The 17,558-nt window shown below is 38.5% G+C and overlaps 1 protein-coding gene across 2 annotated transcripts in view; it reads left to right on the top strand.

Moving 5' to 3' along the window:
* Positions 1–17,558, top strand: part of LOC147171049 (galactosylgalactosylxylosylprotein 3-beta-glucuronosyltransferase 1) — a 76,865-nt gene that overhangs the window by 43,862 nt on the left and 15,445 nt on the right. For both annotated transcript variants that reach the window (XM_086081132.1, XM_086081133.1), the window contains exons 3-4: positions 15,636–15,785; positions 17,370–17,512. In XM_086081132.1, coding sequence (XP_085937258.1) covers positions 17,401–17,512 — 112 coding nt within the window. In that variant the 5' untranslated portion in view covers positions 15,636–15,785; positions 17,370–17,400. The remainder of the gene's footprint in view (positions 1–15,635; positions 15,786–17,369; positions 17,513–17,558) is intronic.

Below are 17,558 nucleotides of genomic sequence, written 5' to 3'. Positions count from 1 at the left end.
ATATGAGAATGAAATGGTTGAAATCAACTCTGGAACGTTTAACACCAAAATGTTAACAACAATTTTTGCTGTTGTCTGCCGTATTGGTGTTCCATGACATTCGTGAGATCCCCAGGATGTTTTTTGTAAGCTACACAGTACACAATTTACAGTATTAATGATGCCCACTGTTCTACAGAAGAGCATAATATTTTGTTTGAAACTCTACTTTTCACTCAATATTATTCCAAATGAGTGTGTGGACAAATAAAGTCTTCACTCGACAAACCCCAACTCATCTGCATCTGAGTAAATGAGTGCCCCTACTGCCCAAATATGGTCTTTGTTGTTTTTTGTGCTGATTGACTAGGATATATCACAGTGGTTCAATTGTGCCCAATTGAGTCCACCATTTTAAACATCCTTTGGCAATCGTCCTTCCTAACCTTGTAAAGGATGAGAAAGTAGGATTTATGTATTCTTTCTTTTCACGGCCCTCACTATTTTCACTCTAGCAGCACATCTAATAAAGGTTCCATTTTCACTCAGACACCCAGTCGATGAATTAGGAGGACAGGGTCAAAATGATCTGACAGATCCACTTAACTCGCCCATCTCCGATGCCTCTGATTTCATCTCAGGCTGGGATGTAGTGACTTTACTGTATATGCTGGAATAGGAGAAACCAGCTCAGATGAGTCGATGCTGCGGATTAGAAAAGCAAAGAAATAATCTCAAGGTGTGAAGGCAGCAAATGATGAAAGAGTGGGTGGCTTTTCAACCGCTTATTGACTGTCGTGCTCTCACAACCTGAGAAAATATTAGAAATACTGTAGACTTTATTTAAAATGAAAACAATAATAAAGGTCTTATGAAATGCATTTAATCTAATGTTATCTATTTCAAGAGTTCTGCCAATAATTATGCCTAAAAAAAAAAGAATTACGCAATGCAGATCATGTACACCACTGCACATTACATACAGTATTGTTCAATTAACTCATTTACTGCCATAAATTCATAAAATTTGTTTTTATAATTTTAATTAGGGGCAAGAGGTGATTAATTTTTGTTATTGTAATTAATCGCATGACTTCACTAGTTAACTCACAATTAATCACAAATTTTACATATTTTCTAAATGTACAATAAAAAAATTCTAGGTTTTCATAGTCTTGTTAATAAAAGTGGGGGGGGGGGGAATGTTAAACTAATAGAAATACTTCAAATTAATTTTTGGCAGTCAAAAAAAAATATTTTTTTAAGAAGAAAAGATTATTACAAAATTCGGGGCGTCAGGCGATTAAAGTTTTTAATCGTAATTATTTGCATGACTTCACAATTTCATATCTGTTCTAAATGTACAATAAAAAAAATCTAAGTTTTCATACTATTTTTTAACAAAAAGTGGAAAAGATGTTTAACTAATAGAAATATTAACATTTGTTTTTGACGTTTATAGCCGTCAATGGCAGTGAATGAGTTAATACCTTATCAAAAGTCTCATGTTTGTAAAGCTGGAGTTTTTGTACTGGAGCTCATTTGATTGTGAAAGTGCACTGCATTTTGTCAGTGACTTTACATTTGACCAGGATTCCGTTTGATGAGTGCACTGCAAACATGACATGAAATAAATCAGGTTTCAACACACACACACACACACACACGCACACACACGGAAATTACGTAAGCCATGGTGGCCTGCAGGGATCAAACTCGTGTGAGATAACAGAACTCAGCACTGCACCTGAAATTCAATTTCCATGCCTGGTATGCAAATTGAGAGATATCCACTTATTGGAGTAAGGAGAAGGTGAGATTGCTCCCCTCATAAAAGAGTACTATTAAATTGAGTTGTATAAGATGAGGTTGATCAAACATTAGTGACACATAAACACATTCCAGTATATACATGGGTGGGTAGACTAGCCAAAAATTGTACTCAAGTAAGAGTACTTAACCAGGATATATTCATTAAAAATTATTTGAATATTATTTGTGGTGTCACCCAATGTTGGGCCCTAAATTGTTGATTTTATAGGTATAGATAAAAATTCAAGTAGAGAACAGAATACAGCTCAATGTAATAGTAGTAAAAATAGTTTCACATACAAACTCAAGTAAAAGTAAAAAATTATGTTACATCAAAACTACTCTGTTAAGTGCAATTATAATTGAGGAAATGTAACTGCACCCTAAAAACGGATTGGTCAAATGTACCCCCAAAAAATGTTACATTTGACCAAACTAGCTGGTAGTTATGTGTCCGTCAGATCCCTTGGTTAAAACAAACACTTTAGAATGGTAGGTGTTTTCTACCAATATACTGTATATTGGTGATTGGGCCAACCGATACAAATTGGTCATTCTGACCAAGAGATTTTTTCGAGAATCCCGTGACCAGTGGGATTCCTAAAAAAAAAAAAAAAAAGTACCACTGATTGTCACACCCACCTAAGTGGGGAGAAATTCGTTCTACGCATTTGACCCGTCCGTCCCTTAGGGAGCGGTGAGCAACAGCAGGGGCCGCACTTTTGAATCATTTGGTGATCTAACACCCCAATTCCAACCCATAATGCCGAGTTTCAAGCAGGGAGGCAAATGGGTCACATCTTTTTAATAGTCTTAGTTATGACCCGGCCAGGGACTGAACCCGCAACCTCCCAGTCTCAGGGTAGACACTCTACCAATGAGCTGGTCATGCCTGGTGATCTATCTAGGCATACATTTCCATTTTTAAACACTATATTATTTATATTGTAATTATAATAATAAATAAATACATTTAGAATACAATAAATTGATGCAATAAATATTTTTCCAAGTGATCTATGTAGATTTACTTGTTACGTATTGTAACCACCACAATCTATTGGTTAATCAAGCCAATATGAGCTTAACCTACTAGATTGCTAATTTTTTTTTAACCAATCCATTTTTAGAGTTTGAGTAAATGTTACTACCCTCGACTCTTTATAGTTTATACATATAAATTAGTAAACGAAAACCGATATGAATCAGAAAATTTAAAATAGCTCACGTTAACTAATGTACCCCCTCAAGCTAATTGTTCTAGTAGACTTGTGTTGACATTTAATTTTGCTTCTTTTTTTTTCATACGTATGTGACAAAAATCAGTCAACAGCACACAGGGTGTGTTGACATTTTGCATCATCGTTTCTGTTGGTTCTACTAGGCTGCACTGTATTGTGCTAATTGTCATACTATCTCATGCGCAATACTCCTGCCAGGCATATTTCAGCTTCACTGAGTGATGCCAGCCAACTATTGTCATCATTGGTTGCATTTCCACTCTCTTACCATAGCAAACAGCACATGTTATATAATCACTCTAATCCGCCTGCCTGCCCCTGAATTAGCACTCACTCACTAATCAGCAAATTAGAATCACATAATAGATTTATAGACAGCAATCATCGCCGCCTGTCATGGGAAGTATTAACTCTTCCAGTTTACACGGATGTGAGGGCTCAAAATCACGCCGCCCCTCTTAAACAGCTCACGTAACCGTATGCAAATTAGACAGGTATGTTCCTTCTGGTTGTCTCTACAAAGTTGTCACTCAAGTTGACTACGATGTGATTTTGGAGGAGGGACACGTGGAGGGCCAGATAGGGGGGAGCTCGGTAATGGGGAAGAGACTCCGAGAGTTGATAGAAGAGATGCAGAGAGAGTTATCGATGTGACAGGAGATGAGAAGATGACAAGACTACTTCATATCCAGATCATTACATTCGTCTGAGCCATCAATGGCATATCATGCAGGATAAACACATCCATCAGTTACTATGCCAATTATCCTGCTCGGGGTCACATGGGAGTTGGTGACAGCTGACTTGGGGCAAGAAGTGTTGACATTGTGGATTTGATTGATCAGCTGTCAAACGCAGTGCTGACACACAAGACAACCACTCGCACTAAAGGACAGTATGGAGTCTTCAAATACACTAAAACAGAACAACCTGAAACAAGATTCATCAATCAAGCTATGGATGATTATGATAACACGATTGGGTGGGAGGGAGTATTGGCTGATTATTAAAATGCTACAACAACACACACAAATCCGCAGTGTATATTTATGTAGCGGCATTTGCAGCACAAACACTAACAAGCTTAACAAGGCTTTAATATGGTCACTAAGGTAACGCTTGTCAGGAATGATACCGTACGACGGGTATTTTCAGCAGAACAATAAACTTGAAGCCACATTTTTATGTGACTATATTAGCAGCGTCCTCCGAACCGCATATTATGATGAGCAGGCCTCGTGTGTGGGAATCAACTGTCGCCGTAAATTCGTATTTCAAGTAGGTCTCCTACAAATGCGCTTTTCTTTCTCTTCTTGTTCATAGGCTAAATGTTTTAAGTCGAAGATAAACCGGAAGTACTGTATTTGTTTTTATTTTCTATTATTCTTTCAACTGTTTAGCCTGCCACAGCGGTGGCTGGGGACCACTTTGGTAGATGTCATTTTATTTCGTTCATAAATATGACAACATTGCGGGCAATCCCTCTTCATCATTGGAGAAATCAATTACATCATCCCCAACGGGAGATATGACAGTTTATCTGTATAAACACACTTTCCGTGCTCTAATCTCATGCACGGACCCGAGCAAGTCAATTTCTGAGTGCACCCTGATTTTAATGGGAATGAGGGGAACCACTTCAAGTGGCCAGCACTTCGGCTGTGTTCCATCTCATAAAAGTGCATTATATCACAAAGAAGAAAAAAATCCCACCCATGCTCACAGGTAGACTGCTCTTCTTGCTAGACTTGTGCTGGACGTGAAAATCGAGCCCTGCATGTCGGCGTCACAAGTTAGGGCTTATGGTGACTCTTTGGTATTCACTTGAGAGTATTTTATATATATATATATTACATATTAGTGTTGTGCATTGTGGACAACAAACTACCTAAAGTATGAGCAGACAGTTTAGTCGTGGTTAAATCCACAAGCATGCTGATGACAATTCATTTCGAAGCAAAAAAAAAAAAAAACACAAAAAATGGAGGCTATAGCCTTTTCTGCTTCCGTGTTTTTCACCTTTACTGCAATAATCTCCTAAATAGAGAGCAATGCAAATCGTTTTGAAATAGATTGTATTTGTATATCCTGACTTCAGGCTGCACATCATATAAAGAATAGACCATCATTTTCTACATCCCACCTCTGGGCATTATTATTCGCAGTAAGTGCATTTTCCCCTTCTGTTCCAGCGTCTCTCGCTCGCTCGCGCGGCCTGGCTGATAAACATGCCCGGACCGAAGTTTTTGTACAAGAAGAATAAATTATATAGCGGGATTGCACCTTCAACAACAAAAAGCACCCATTGTATTTTCTACTTACGCCTGCAAACTAGGACAATCGCGCATTGATGCAGGCTTTGAATGCATAAAACACATTGCTTTCTTCTTTCCTCTGCTCCTGTTCTTGCACAAGCTCTTTGTTCATTAATAACACAAACCTGCTGTGCCGCTCCATTGTGTTATTTGAATTTCACAGCATTAGTTGCTGAATCACATATATTAGTGATGGAATTACATTCAAAAAACACTATTATTATATATGATGCTAGCGCAGAATGAGGCAAACTTCCACATTAATTAAACATAAGAGCTGTATTTAATACAGCGGAACCTCTGAAGTCAAACTTCAAACTCTTATCATGCACAGTGTCAACAAATGTTGTTAGACTTCAGCTCAGTATCTAAACTTAATCTTTGCTGACATCCAAAAATATCTCAAAATAAAATAAGTATGACTTAAGAATGTTAACACTCTATCGCCTAAAATAGACGAGAGAAGAACATCTAAACTAACTCTCGAATGTAAGACAGCCAATCGACTGGCGGAACAGAAGTAGTTCACTCTACATTATTTGCTATTGGACGGTTAATAACTTACATAGGTATTCATTTGTCAGTATGCTAATAACAGTTATGGCTGCTGTGTGGTAGAACTGCACTTTATAAAGGTCTGGCATTTAAACCGTGCAGACACGACAGATGTGTTTCATTTGTTATAGTATTTGCTCAGGAAAAGAATTCAGTAGAGAGCACATGTTCACAGACAGACAGGCTAATGTGCAGAGTAAAAAGTGGTGCGCTGTGATGCAACTGTTTGCAATTGTATTGTTTTGAGAGAGAAAAAAAAGCTCTCCATATTTCCCCTCTTGAACACTGAATTATTCAGGGAACAACATCCATTTTTTTTTCTGCAAAACCAAGTGGCTGAGATATCGCGTGGCACAGTTACTATAATAAACGCAGCTCATAAGATGCAAGCAGAGCCCAAATCATGCTGAAAAAGGAGCATTCTTAGCAAAATGAGCACAGCAAATGTGCGAAACTTGAGCGTTTGAATTATTTTTATCTCGCCAAAAACAACATGACCTACATAACTAGTTAAGGGAATTAATCACACATTAATATTAAACAGCACTTTTGTGACTCACAAACACAAGGGCCCACAAGTACTGTAATACTATTTGAAAATAACTACAAAGCTCATGATACAGTAAAAGTTTGTTATGATTGCAGGGTTAGTGGTAGATGAATGCTTGTGACCTTTCCAAATGCATGTTGTGTGTTGTCCTCCATCCATCTAGAAATCATGGTGCTGCATTTAAAGGTTAAAGGGCCAGAGGGCCGAGTGCAACTTCAGTTACAAATTTGTCAAAGTCATGATGACATACAGTGTGTCGAATTATAGGGCTTGTACTGGCCACCCTGGATTGTAAAAATTCCCAGAGGAAATAATGGCCATTCGTTCCCAGGTTAAAGTTTGCCATCATAAAACCTTTATTTTCACAAGTGTAAAAATAAATAAAGTTAACCGCTGCTAATATTAAAACTTAAAACCGATCAAAATGTGTGATGCAAAGGTGATTCACGTCGCTGTGGTGCTTGGTGCAAGGGAAAATAAATTGATACATTTTTCTTAGTTGACTATGGTGACAATAAATGATCAAGTAATTATTTCAGCAAAACTGTGAAAGTGTTACTTATTTAAAATATTTCAGCTAGGGCTTTTTTATATGTAATTAATTACATGATTTCCATAGTTAACTCATTATAAATGGCAACTTAATTAATCCTCTTGTTAAATAACATGAAGGTGGATAAATATGTTTATCTAATACAAATATGGCTGTATCTTTTAGTTCATTGATACAGTAATTTTCTAGTAATTAAAACAAATAAATAATAATAATAATAATAATAATAAAATTAAATAAAAAATATATAGTATTCAAGTTCAAATGAGTGTAAAACACTGAGCTATAGATTTATGTTGAGGTAATTTTTTCTGCCACTAGGTGGCATTAGTGTTTCATGTTGGTTATTGGTCACAGGAACAATACATTTTTCATTTGAAATTAACAGCTGAATTAATTAAAACATGAAGCAACTCATTGACCATTTTGTTCATTGTCAACTACACCCCAGTCCCCACAAATATATGCATCATTATTATTATATCTATTGCTACTAAATTGTCTTTTAGTGACTCCTTTGCACAACATTAAATGCCTTTATTTTGTTAAGCTTTACACGGATGCACATTGTCAATATGGTAATTCTACTTGAATCCACTATCTTAGCTAAAACACAGCAATGTAACCATTGTGGTGACTTTTGGCTTTTAGTAATGAAAGACAGCACATGTGATTGTTTCGGCCCATCCCTCTTGCTTTTGTCACAGTTCAAGTCTCCCTTCCTGCACTTTACAGCAAGATAGCCTAATTGCAGCATTTTCTCATGTAATGCAGCATACACAAGGGGGCTTGTTATAGATGCTGGCTGGACTACTCGCCACCCTTTCACAAGGGTCCTGTGGTGCAGAGGAGTGATGGATACGGGAGGTTTCCTTCAGCCTGCGGGCTATTGATCACACTTACAGTATAGGAGGGAAGGAAATCACCCACTGGTGTGTCTGTGTCCCCACAGGAAGAGGACTTGCCGTTATTACACACTATACGATGGAATAAAATGGGACAATGTGAGCTGGTTGCAAAGTTGGCACAACAAATGAAAGATTGTTCCAGTTTGATGAGAACTTGACTAAGTACCTAAGCATCATTTTATTTTTAGCCACTATCCCATTTTTTAAGTCGTGCTTGTTGCCTGGCAACGCCGTGACAACCACCCCCCCCCCCCCCCTTCCCCCATCAGAGTGCAATTTATTTAGTTTTATTATCAGTGTAGATAAATGGATAATCCCGCCTGGACACTGTGATCTAATTCATTCAAGACTGATGAAAAATTGAAATATCACACATCAAAGTATTCCAAAAACATGACTATTTGTTTTCTCTTGAAGCAAACTCTGTGTTTGCATTTGTTAGCATGACTTATTTTGATTTTGCCAAATAACTAACAGCAGAGATGTTGTAGCGATATCGCTACTCACCAATTTCCAGGCCAAACTTTTGCCGTGTACAGTAATTTGAACATATAGACCCTTCTCGCTGACATGACTTTACCCAGAAGGCTTAGCTACCGCTTATCCTCCTGGAGGGCAAACAATCAAAAGAAATACACGGAGAAAGCATTGTTTTCGGTTAGCGTTTCATTTAAATGGTGGGCAAATATGACCAATGTAGCAAAAAACGTCCCCTGTTGGAAAGTAGGTTACTGCGACTCATTGGAACCAACCATTCTGAGCCGCTATCTCCAAAAGCCCGAGTTGGTTGGAGGGCAAGATCCCTATGTATGGACTTTCACCATCGGCCTGGTCAAAGGAAGCCACTACGTTCCCCCAAGTGAGCTACCACAACATTTAAAATGATTTCATTGTAAAGAAGAGCTCCTACACTTGGGAGGACTTTGATGCTATAAAGAGCCTGGAGGGTGAAGGATATCGGCTACGTTCAACACGGCAATGTTACAAGTATAGGCCTACTGTAAATATCTTCAAGACATTCAAACGACTTTTCAGTATGTTGGAATGACACAACACAGTCAAAACTGTTTAATTACAACAGTTCCATGCTTCGATAGTCTACCATTGTTTGAAAAAAAAAAATCACAGACACTCCTCCAAAAAGCCTCTTATAAGCAAAATAAATTCTGACTTGTTCATACTTTTTTAGATTTTCTCTTTCGTTCAGAGTGCCTTCTCTCAGGAAACCAATTTAAGTTAAATAAGCCCCTTCAAGCTACATGACAGCTGTGACAGACTGTCACAGTGTGTCACACTGTACACTCTTGTTTGATAAGCGCGTGTTAGGATAAGAATGTGGTGTTCATAACTTTGTACACAGTCTCCTTAGAGCTGCCTGTACATCCTGTGGCATGCTGCCAGTCAAAGTCACCTCCAGAATGCCGACGTTTGCTGTGTCAACACTGAACTGTGGGTGTGCTTGGCCGCATACATGCGACGCAAGGGGACAAACAGTAATAGTCGGTGATGAGCAATTATTTCACAGGCAGGCAAAGGGCAAATTACGGAAGGCTTACTTTGAAATGTCAAAATTGTCTCGTTGGTACGCCGGGCTGGCACCTTTGCTGACTTACTGTTTCTCTTTCAACACTGTCGCTCCTTTGACATTTTTAACAGGCATCTCCAAATGTCAGCACTTTATGCTTGTAAAAAAAAAGAAGAAGAAAAATCACCATGGTTGTGTATACTGCATGTGAAGGAAAATTCAATTTTCAGAGAGAAATTGTAATAGAATGTTGAGGAAAAGACATGTGATCCAAGGAAAGCAATGAAAGTAATGATGTATCCACTAATTAGCCAAGCCAATAACTGTGTCACAGCCCCACACGAGCTGACAACTTCCAAGCTAATGACAGCATGTCAAAAGAGGGAAAATCACACACTGGCAGTAATTATGTCATTAAGTAAACACCAGAGAAGGACATGAACTCACTGCCAGCTGTGTTGAGCTCCCTAATTGTCATGTGCAAAGTTCACGTGCATGTGACTTAGACATAGCTCAGATACCTGGAGATATTCAGTAGAAAGAGGTGCTGAAAACACACACATGCTGGCGTCTCAATCTGTTTGTTGATGCGGCTAAACACACTTGACAATTTTGAGACTCAAAGGTTTAGGATTTTGCCGCTAGTATCCACATCCCTAAGCTGCTAATTGTATTGAAAAATATTCCATTTATGACTTTTCAGTTTTTCCTTTAGTTTTGCTATTTGCAATTTTGTTTTCATGCACCACTAGAAAGGATTTGAAATTAAGCAATCAATGTGTTATTTAAGTGCAGCTTTTATTTAAATGGATTCACCAAAATATGCCGTTTACTATTTGGATATTAGGGTTACTTGATTATGTGTTGAGAAAATATATTTTTGGTGAGGTGGGGGATTTCCCCTTATTTTGCTTTGTATATTCCAACATAATAAACCTAGATAGTATTATTATTATTATTATTATTGTATTTATTGTATTTAATTTATTTTACATGTTTAATCATTTTTGTTTTTTTATTTATTAAATAGTATTTAACATTCATTATTTTACTAATAAAGTAACAGCTCCTTAATTTATAAGAATTCAATTGGTAGATATAGGAAATGTAATCTAATGTAATGGCCCCCAAACTTTTTTCTACCATGGACCGGTTAATACAAGTCCATAACTTTCGCGAACTGGCAACCCAGTGGGTTGGGGGGGGGGGGGGGGGGGTGCTTGGCTGTTCGGCGGCTGATTAATAAAAGGGTACAGCAAACGTAAATCCATTATGTGCCAAGTTGGAGCATCTTACTCATTTTGCTAACTTGTATTAGCATCAGCAACAGAGAGAATCCGGTCACTTTTCAAAATAAAATATTTTTACGCCTCGGCTAATCAATTAACCGGAAGTATAGTAAGTTTTTTATTCTTTCAACTGTGCATCCCGCCGTCATGGTGGTTGGGGACAACTGATCTAATGCTCTCACTGAAATTCAACTGGAAGTTATTTTATGATATCCAGTTTGGAAAAGTTCGGGCAATTAAGAAGAAAAAAAGTAATTTACAACCATTATCTAAATGATTTGTTGATAAAACTGCTGGCAAAATCCATGCTAATCTTTTAAGAGACTTGTACTGTACAAGCTCACAAACGTCACCTTTATTAACGCTGATGTGATTTTAATCGTTGGTCAGATTATAAACTGCATGCCTGTAAATGTAGCTGTTTCATGAGTTAAAAAGAAAGGGTAAATACTAGCACTGGTTTTTGTTATTCTCCTGACGACAGTTGCCCAAAAGCCTTGACTTCTCAAACACAAAACACAAAATCCCCACGGTTTAATTAACAATAATCAACTTCATAATTACATATATTTTCCTTTTACAAGGGCATATAATTGGAATACTTTGACACTGGGGAGGCTCTCTTTGGAGAGCCCCAAACCCTGACCCTCGTTACAGTGCTCCCAACTCGGTGGAGATAGAAGAAGGTGTAATGAAGAGAAGATGAATACCTCAAAACTTGCACTCAAAAGGCGGCCTTTAATTAGCTAATGAATCCAAAAGCTCCCACTGCCAACCTCTGACCTCGCACCAAAGCCTAATAAGCCTTCGCACAGTGAAACATGTCACAAGCGGTTGCGATCAATCCCCAGTAGACTCCGAGCCCATTGTTTAATGAGATAAATGCTGTCCTGCTCTGGAAGCATTTGTGTCCGCATTCATGAATCACTCCCAGAGACTCGCTAGAGGTTTTAATGTATCGATTCACTGCATTTTCAACGAAAGGGACTGCTTCATGATTGATATTGTTTGTTATGCACGCCTGGGATGTCATTTTCTAATTTATATCAAAATACTAAGGAGAGAGACCATGAATGCAAAAGCGTCATTTATTTAAAGAAGGCTTTGAGTAATAGTTGCAGAAATTTGCCAGGTAATGGTTGCTTATATTTTTAAATATAAGATCTAAATACAGTCCTTACAATCCTTAATCCTTAAATGTTTTGGTGTTTCATTCAGAGAATGTCAAAAGCATTTCAGAACCTTTTCATGAGTACGACCTATAAATACCCAGAGGTAGGCGCGTCAATGAATTTTGAGCGTCCGTCTTTCGGCAATCTTCAACAGCCAGGACACCCTTCCGTCATCGTCAATCTGTCAATATTTTCAAGCCGAACCTGCAATCCGTCATTTGTTGACTTCTGTCATAGACGGATTGGAAAATGTATTCAATCGTAAACAAAATGGACGTCCGTCATTGGCGGATTAACGGACCTTCCGTCCATATTGACGGAACGCCCACCTCTGATAATACCAATAGTGTAGGATGAGTGGTTTTACTTCGCTTTAATTTATTGAGTTTTATTTTACAGTTGACAATTGCAAATGTTACATAAAAAAATGAAGTGATTCTTTCCAATAGTAAACAACTCAAATTGTGAATAGCTTGATTCCCAACCCCTGGCCTATGCAGCAGCAATTGCTGTTAGATGTCTTCATGTGTGCCAAAATAAATTGTCCAAATAAACCTATTTTGTCTGAAAAATATAATTAATTTACTAAAACTTTGTTGATCTATCTATTCCAGTAACAGAAAGTGACAGGCAGAACAATTTAATTTCCTTCCACTTGATAAAAGAAGCTACGGGTAGCCTTTGTAACCTGTTCCATTTATTCAACAATAAATAATAAATACAGTACATAATTTATAGCCTTGTGTTCAACAACGTCACAACATCTTAGCTATAATGTCCAATTAAAAAAAGTATTAAACATACTCTGGTGTAACGAACAAGCCAAGCGGGGTTTGCGGCCAAGATTGCTTTGAGAAACTCCCACCCGGTCCCGCATTGAAAATGTGGCCTGGCTTGAGCGAGGAGCCCAATAAATTAATCAGAATAAGTTGAGGGCAGACTGCACTCTCCCCCGCGGTTATCGGCAGAAAACAAGCTGCCTTAGGCTTGGTGCTCCTAAATCTTTTATCATTGCTGAGGCAGGCTGATCCTGGCATGGACTCGGGCCATCAATCAGAGCCAATCCTCACAGCTAATGGCTTATTCAAGATTTCTTGGGTAACCTAAATCAAGCTTGAAAGTAGCATTTGCAGTAATTGGGACAAGTGGTGCAGAAAAAGTCAGATTTCTCTTAATAATTTTGCATAATCCATACAGTATATAGTTTTAATTACCCAATTCATCTAGTAAGGAAAACAATAGAATCGTCTTGATTTTAAGAGTCTATTGCACCTTGCAGGGTATTCATACAGAGTTGCTTTTACTGCTTTGCTATTTTTAGCAATATAAGTCCACTTCATGAGTATCACATTTCCAAGAGCCTCCAGGTGCAAATTGGATTGATGGGGCATATAACTCAAAACTAGCATGAGGGCGACCTTTCGGTGAACTCAAGTTGAAGATATGCATGCCGCATAATATGAGACTATCACTACCAAGACACACGGCATAATAATAATAATAGTACAGATAATAATAATAAAAAAATATATATTATTATTATTATTATTATTATTAAAAAGTATTCCAATAATAATAATAATTATTATTATTTTAAATAATAATAATAATAATAATAATAACAATAATAATAATAATAATAATAATAATAATAATAATAATAATAATAATAATAATAATAATATACAGCACCTACTGACCCAGAGCGTCAAGCTCGATGCCCTTTCCAGAATGTACAGTCCTTCATCTAATGTTCCCGCCCATGACACAATCGTCCCAGTGCTGCTGGGAGCTCTTTAGTAGGAAGTGGAAACAAGGAGGTGACGCCATAAGAGACATGCAAGTGCCAGTAGAGTGTAGGAAAGACAAGTTATTCATATCCAGGGACTTGAGGATGGAGCTTATGTAGTGGGGACACAGATCCAAGGTGGCTTGTCATCCTGGAGTTAGCTGTGCGCAGTTGTTCATCACTCAAAGATTCTGGTGGCCGGGTCTTAATAAGGACATCCGGGAATTATTTTTGCCTGCTCGGTCTGCACCAGGATTATTTTTTTTCCGTCAATCACCCTCTGATGTTCACATAGCACACACCTTCATTCTTCTGTCGTCACAGGGCAACTCAGTCGTCATTATAGTAGTGGATTGTTTTTCTAAAATGGCACATTTTATTCCCCTGTTTGTGTTTTACAACCATTGCATTCCTTCCACTTTGTCCTTTTGTCATTGTTGTTTTTGGTTACTTTTTTTTCTCGTGTGCTCTTTTGAACAATAAAGTGAGAGTTCTATTGAGTTAAATGTGACAGTTTCTAGCGGCAATTGCATTTGTTGCTTCTCTTAAGTCACCTTTTTATCACTACTTTATTCTCCTGTCATTTGGTTGTGTTTGTTGTTTTTGTAGCCGCATGCATGAAGCTCCTGTTCTTTGACAAGCTCCACTGTAAGAAGTATGCACAGCTCAGTAAACTCCCTCTTTCAAAGTAGTTCTGCATTTGCCATCCATATAATTTCAAAAACAATGAAACTTTGAAGGTTAATTGATCCCATAGCTAATAATAGCAAACTTAATCCATCTGTTCCACAGTTAATGTCATAAAATGTTGAATAATAATGGTGCACTCTTGGGTAATCCTCTCCAGTGATCTCACATTTTTTAGGGTTCTCAAGGATAAACTAGTTCTTTCTGAGACTTTGCAAAAAGGAGCTTCAGGACACAAAGCAGGGAGACATAAATTAATTTCTTTCTTTTTTATTATTATTATTATTATTAAAAAATTTTAAAGAGCTCAGTATTGTTCATTCATAATGTCATCATCATTGTTCTTCTTTTTTTTTTGTATGTGGGTGGGGGTGTGTATGTGCGTGTGTGCGTGTGTGTGTGTATTTGTTAGTTCACCAAAAACCTATTAAAAAAATCCCATACCGTTCACCTAAACCGAACACCGCCGTCAGGAGACCCGAGGAAGGACCAAAGAAAACAAAGGAAAGTGAAATCCAGCACTGACCAGACACCACCCACCGGGCCACCAACCAGAGTTCTTCACCAACCCCAGAAACATCTAAATTCCAACAAATCAGGGAGACCTCAAGAGACCAACATTAAATTCTTAATCGCAAACTACATCATATTCAGAAGAAAAGGACGAAACAGCCATCTTGGTAACTTCTCGGAGACTTGGAAACTCGCAATGATGGTTGATGATGATGTACTGTAAATGAGTTGTCCAAAGAGGGAGAGCAGACGGGAAGAGAACTACAACTAGCACACTTTTTGGCTTGCTTTTTTTTCCCCCTCTTCTGTAAAAACAATTATCGTGAACTGAAAATATTGAACTAAGTAACCAGGTCAGAGATGTCAAATGTTTGTTTCTCCCTTTCCACAAAGAAAAAAAAGAGAAGAGAAAATAAGTTGCAAGAACACAATGAGATGGGTAAATACAACACATGATCATAAACACACAAAAGAAAAGTGGCAGTAAAACACCAGATCTTGCTACTGTCCAATGATTTACAACATTTGCTGAAATGTTAGGTAGTAATTATACACATCAAGAAAAGTCCCGTTTAAAGTTCAAGCCAACTTCGAAAGTCAAAAATGACTTGGACTGAAACCACCACAGATGATCACAAAAGTGTACCAGTGATGATGACAAGATTGTAACCACAGCGCTGGAAATGTATCTATTGATGTACACTATGCATATTGCATCATCACTGATTAAATGTCTCCGCCCTGCAGACGTGATCAACGAGTTGCCTGTCTGATTCGACGTGGAAGCGGAGGAGGAAGAGCATGCATGATGTTGCTGCTACGTAGCTCACCTAGCAAGCTCTGTGGGCTTCCCAGCTGTGCATCACCTGTGATGCCATGATCCAGTTCTGACTGTGGGTGAGTATCAGTTTTTGGATAGTTTGACGTGTCCCGTATAATGTACACCGTAAAGCACACAAAGGTTCGTACAAATAGTTTTTTTTACAGTTTTTTGAGAACAGGCAGTTGACAGAGCACCGGGCCTGATCTCTCAAGAGGAGCTTTGCCAAGTTAGAGAAAATGTCCCTGATGGCTCAAAGTGAGGACATCAAGGTTATCTTAGCTTTCCATTAGGGAATGACTTGCTTGAAAAGTAAAGGGGTTGGCCTTTACTCATCAAGAATGGTCGAGCAGAGGGCACAGATGAGAGCAAAGGAGGGCGCGTTCGTCCGCACGATTATTTTGTCTTTCTGCCTGCTGACGATGTCATTTTCAATCAACCTTGTTGAAGCTGAGAACTACTTCTTAGGAACTGATTGATGCGAAGGGCTACCACTTTGATACACACTACTGAAATAAATGTGTTCAAATGACCTTTAATAATGATATTATTAGGGTGTGACCTTTTTAATCGTCCGATATTAAAAATAGTCCAATAACAGGAAAAAAAAGGCTTGTTTATTTATTTATTTATTTGCCTTATCTTATACACAGTATAATGACATTCAAACCCCCCCCCCCCCAATACGCAGGAAATCTGTTATTTTTTTGCCAATTATTCTCTCTGTTGCAAAGTTAAACTGTCATAATGTGTCTTCCCTTGATTTGGTTCTTGCTGGACTTTAGCGTTGTCATGTTGTCCTTGTGCTTTTTCTGTCTTGGCCGTCCCATCCCTGGTGAGCAAATCTTAGAACATGCCCGCAAGCTACTCTTGTGGCTCTTGGAGGCACCATGTTGATGACCCTTACGATAGAGGATGAAGGAGCCGCCTGTGAGTTGTTATAACACCTCTGCTATACGTCCTGTAAAGGGTTAAACTTGAGTCCAAGCTAACGCTTGCATGAATTAGAAGCTCGCTCAAGGTTGGACTGAGACAAAGAATTAGGACAAAGAGCCCACAAAAAACCTACGGTATCATCCATCACTCCTGCAAGATCCTATATGGAACGTACTATATAACGTTCTGAGTGACTGGCTGTGGGCCAAAGCCCCTTTTGGCGACGTTCTTTCCTGTCATTTGTCTGGAGACTATCTTTAGCAGGAAAGGGGCTTGACCCATCCTCAATGATGCCGCCTGGCACCAGTTCCTCCTGCAGGGCTTCCTCCTGCGGTGTTGACCTTCTTTTAGTTGGCAGTCACACGTTACGAGACACTCTATTTATTTTTTATCAACTTCTGCTGCTCCACAATCTCATTCCCCATGTGTCCTAGCTTCTGCCAAGCCAACAGAAGTCTATTAATCACCCCCCCCCCCCCCAGTTGTTCTATTGTCTTCAAACTCCGTCCCGTATGAATGTGGGCGAGCTCAAGTGCTTAATATGCTGCTCCTGAGTCGTTAAATGCTAATTAAAGCACATAAATGCGCTACTCATTTCCTAGCTATTAAAATTGTGCAACATGTTTAACGACTGTAGTGTGAAGTTTATTTTCCATGTGTCCAAGTTAGTTTAATCTTAGAGGCTCAGGCAAAGCTGATGATGTGTGCGGTTTGCTTCTCCGCAGGTAATGCAGACCCGAATAACCAATCCTGGAGATGCCGAAGAGAAGAGATATTCTTGCCATCGTGTTGATCGTGTTACCCTGGACTCTGCTCATCACAGTTTGGCACCAAAGCGCTATCGCTCCCCTCCTCGCCATCCACAAGGGTACGTATTGCAGGCCATATCGAAGCTGAAGTGGGTCCTCGACCCT

The sequence above is a fragment of the Leptonotus elevatus genome, chromosome 7, assembly GCF_054856555.1.
Source record: "Leptonotus elevatus isolate MCC_2025b chromosome 7, RoL_Lele_1.0, whole genome shotgun sequence".
NCBI classification, from domain to species: domain Eukaryota; kingdom Metazoa; phylum Chordata; class Actinopteri; order Syngnathiformes; family Syngnathidae; genus Leptonotus; species Leptonotus elevatus.
The sequence above is the reverse complement of the archived record's forward strand: the minus strand, read 5'-3'. Positions and strand labels throughout refer to the sequence as shown.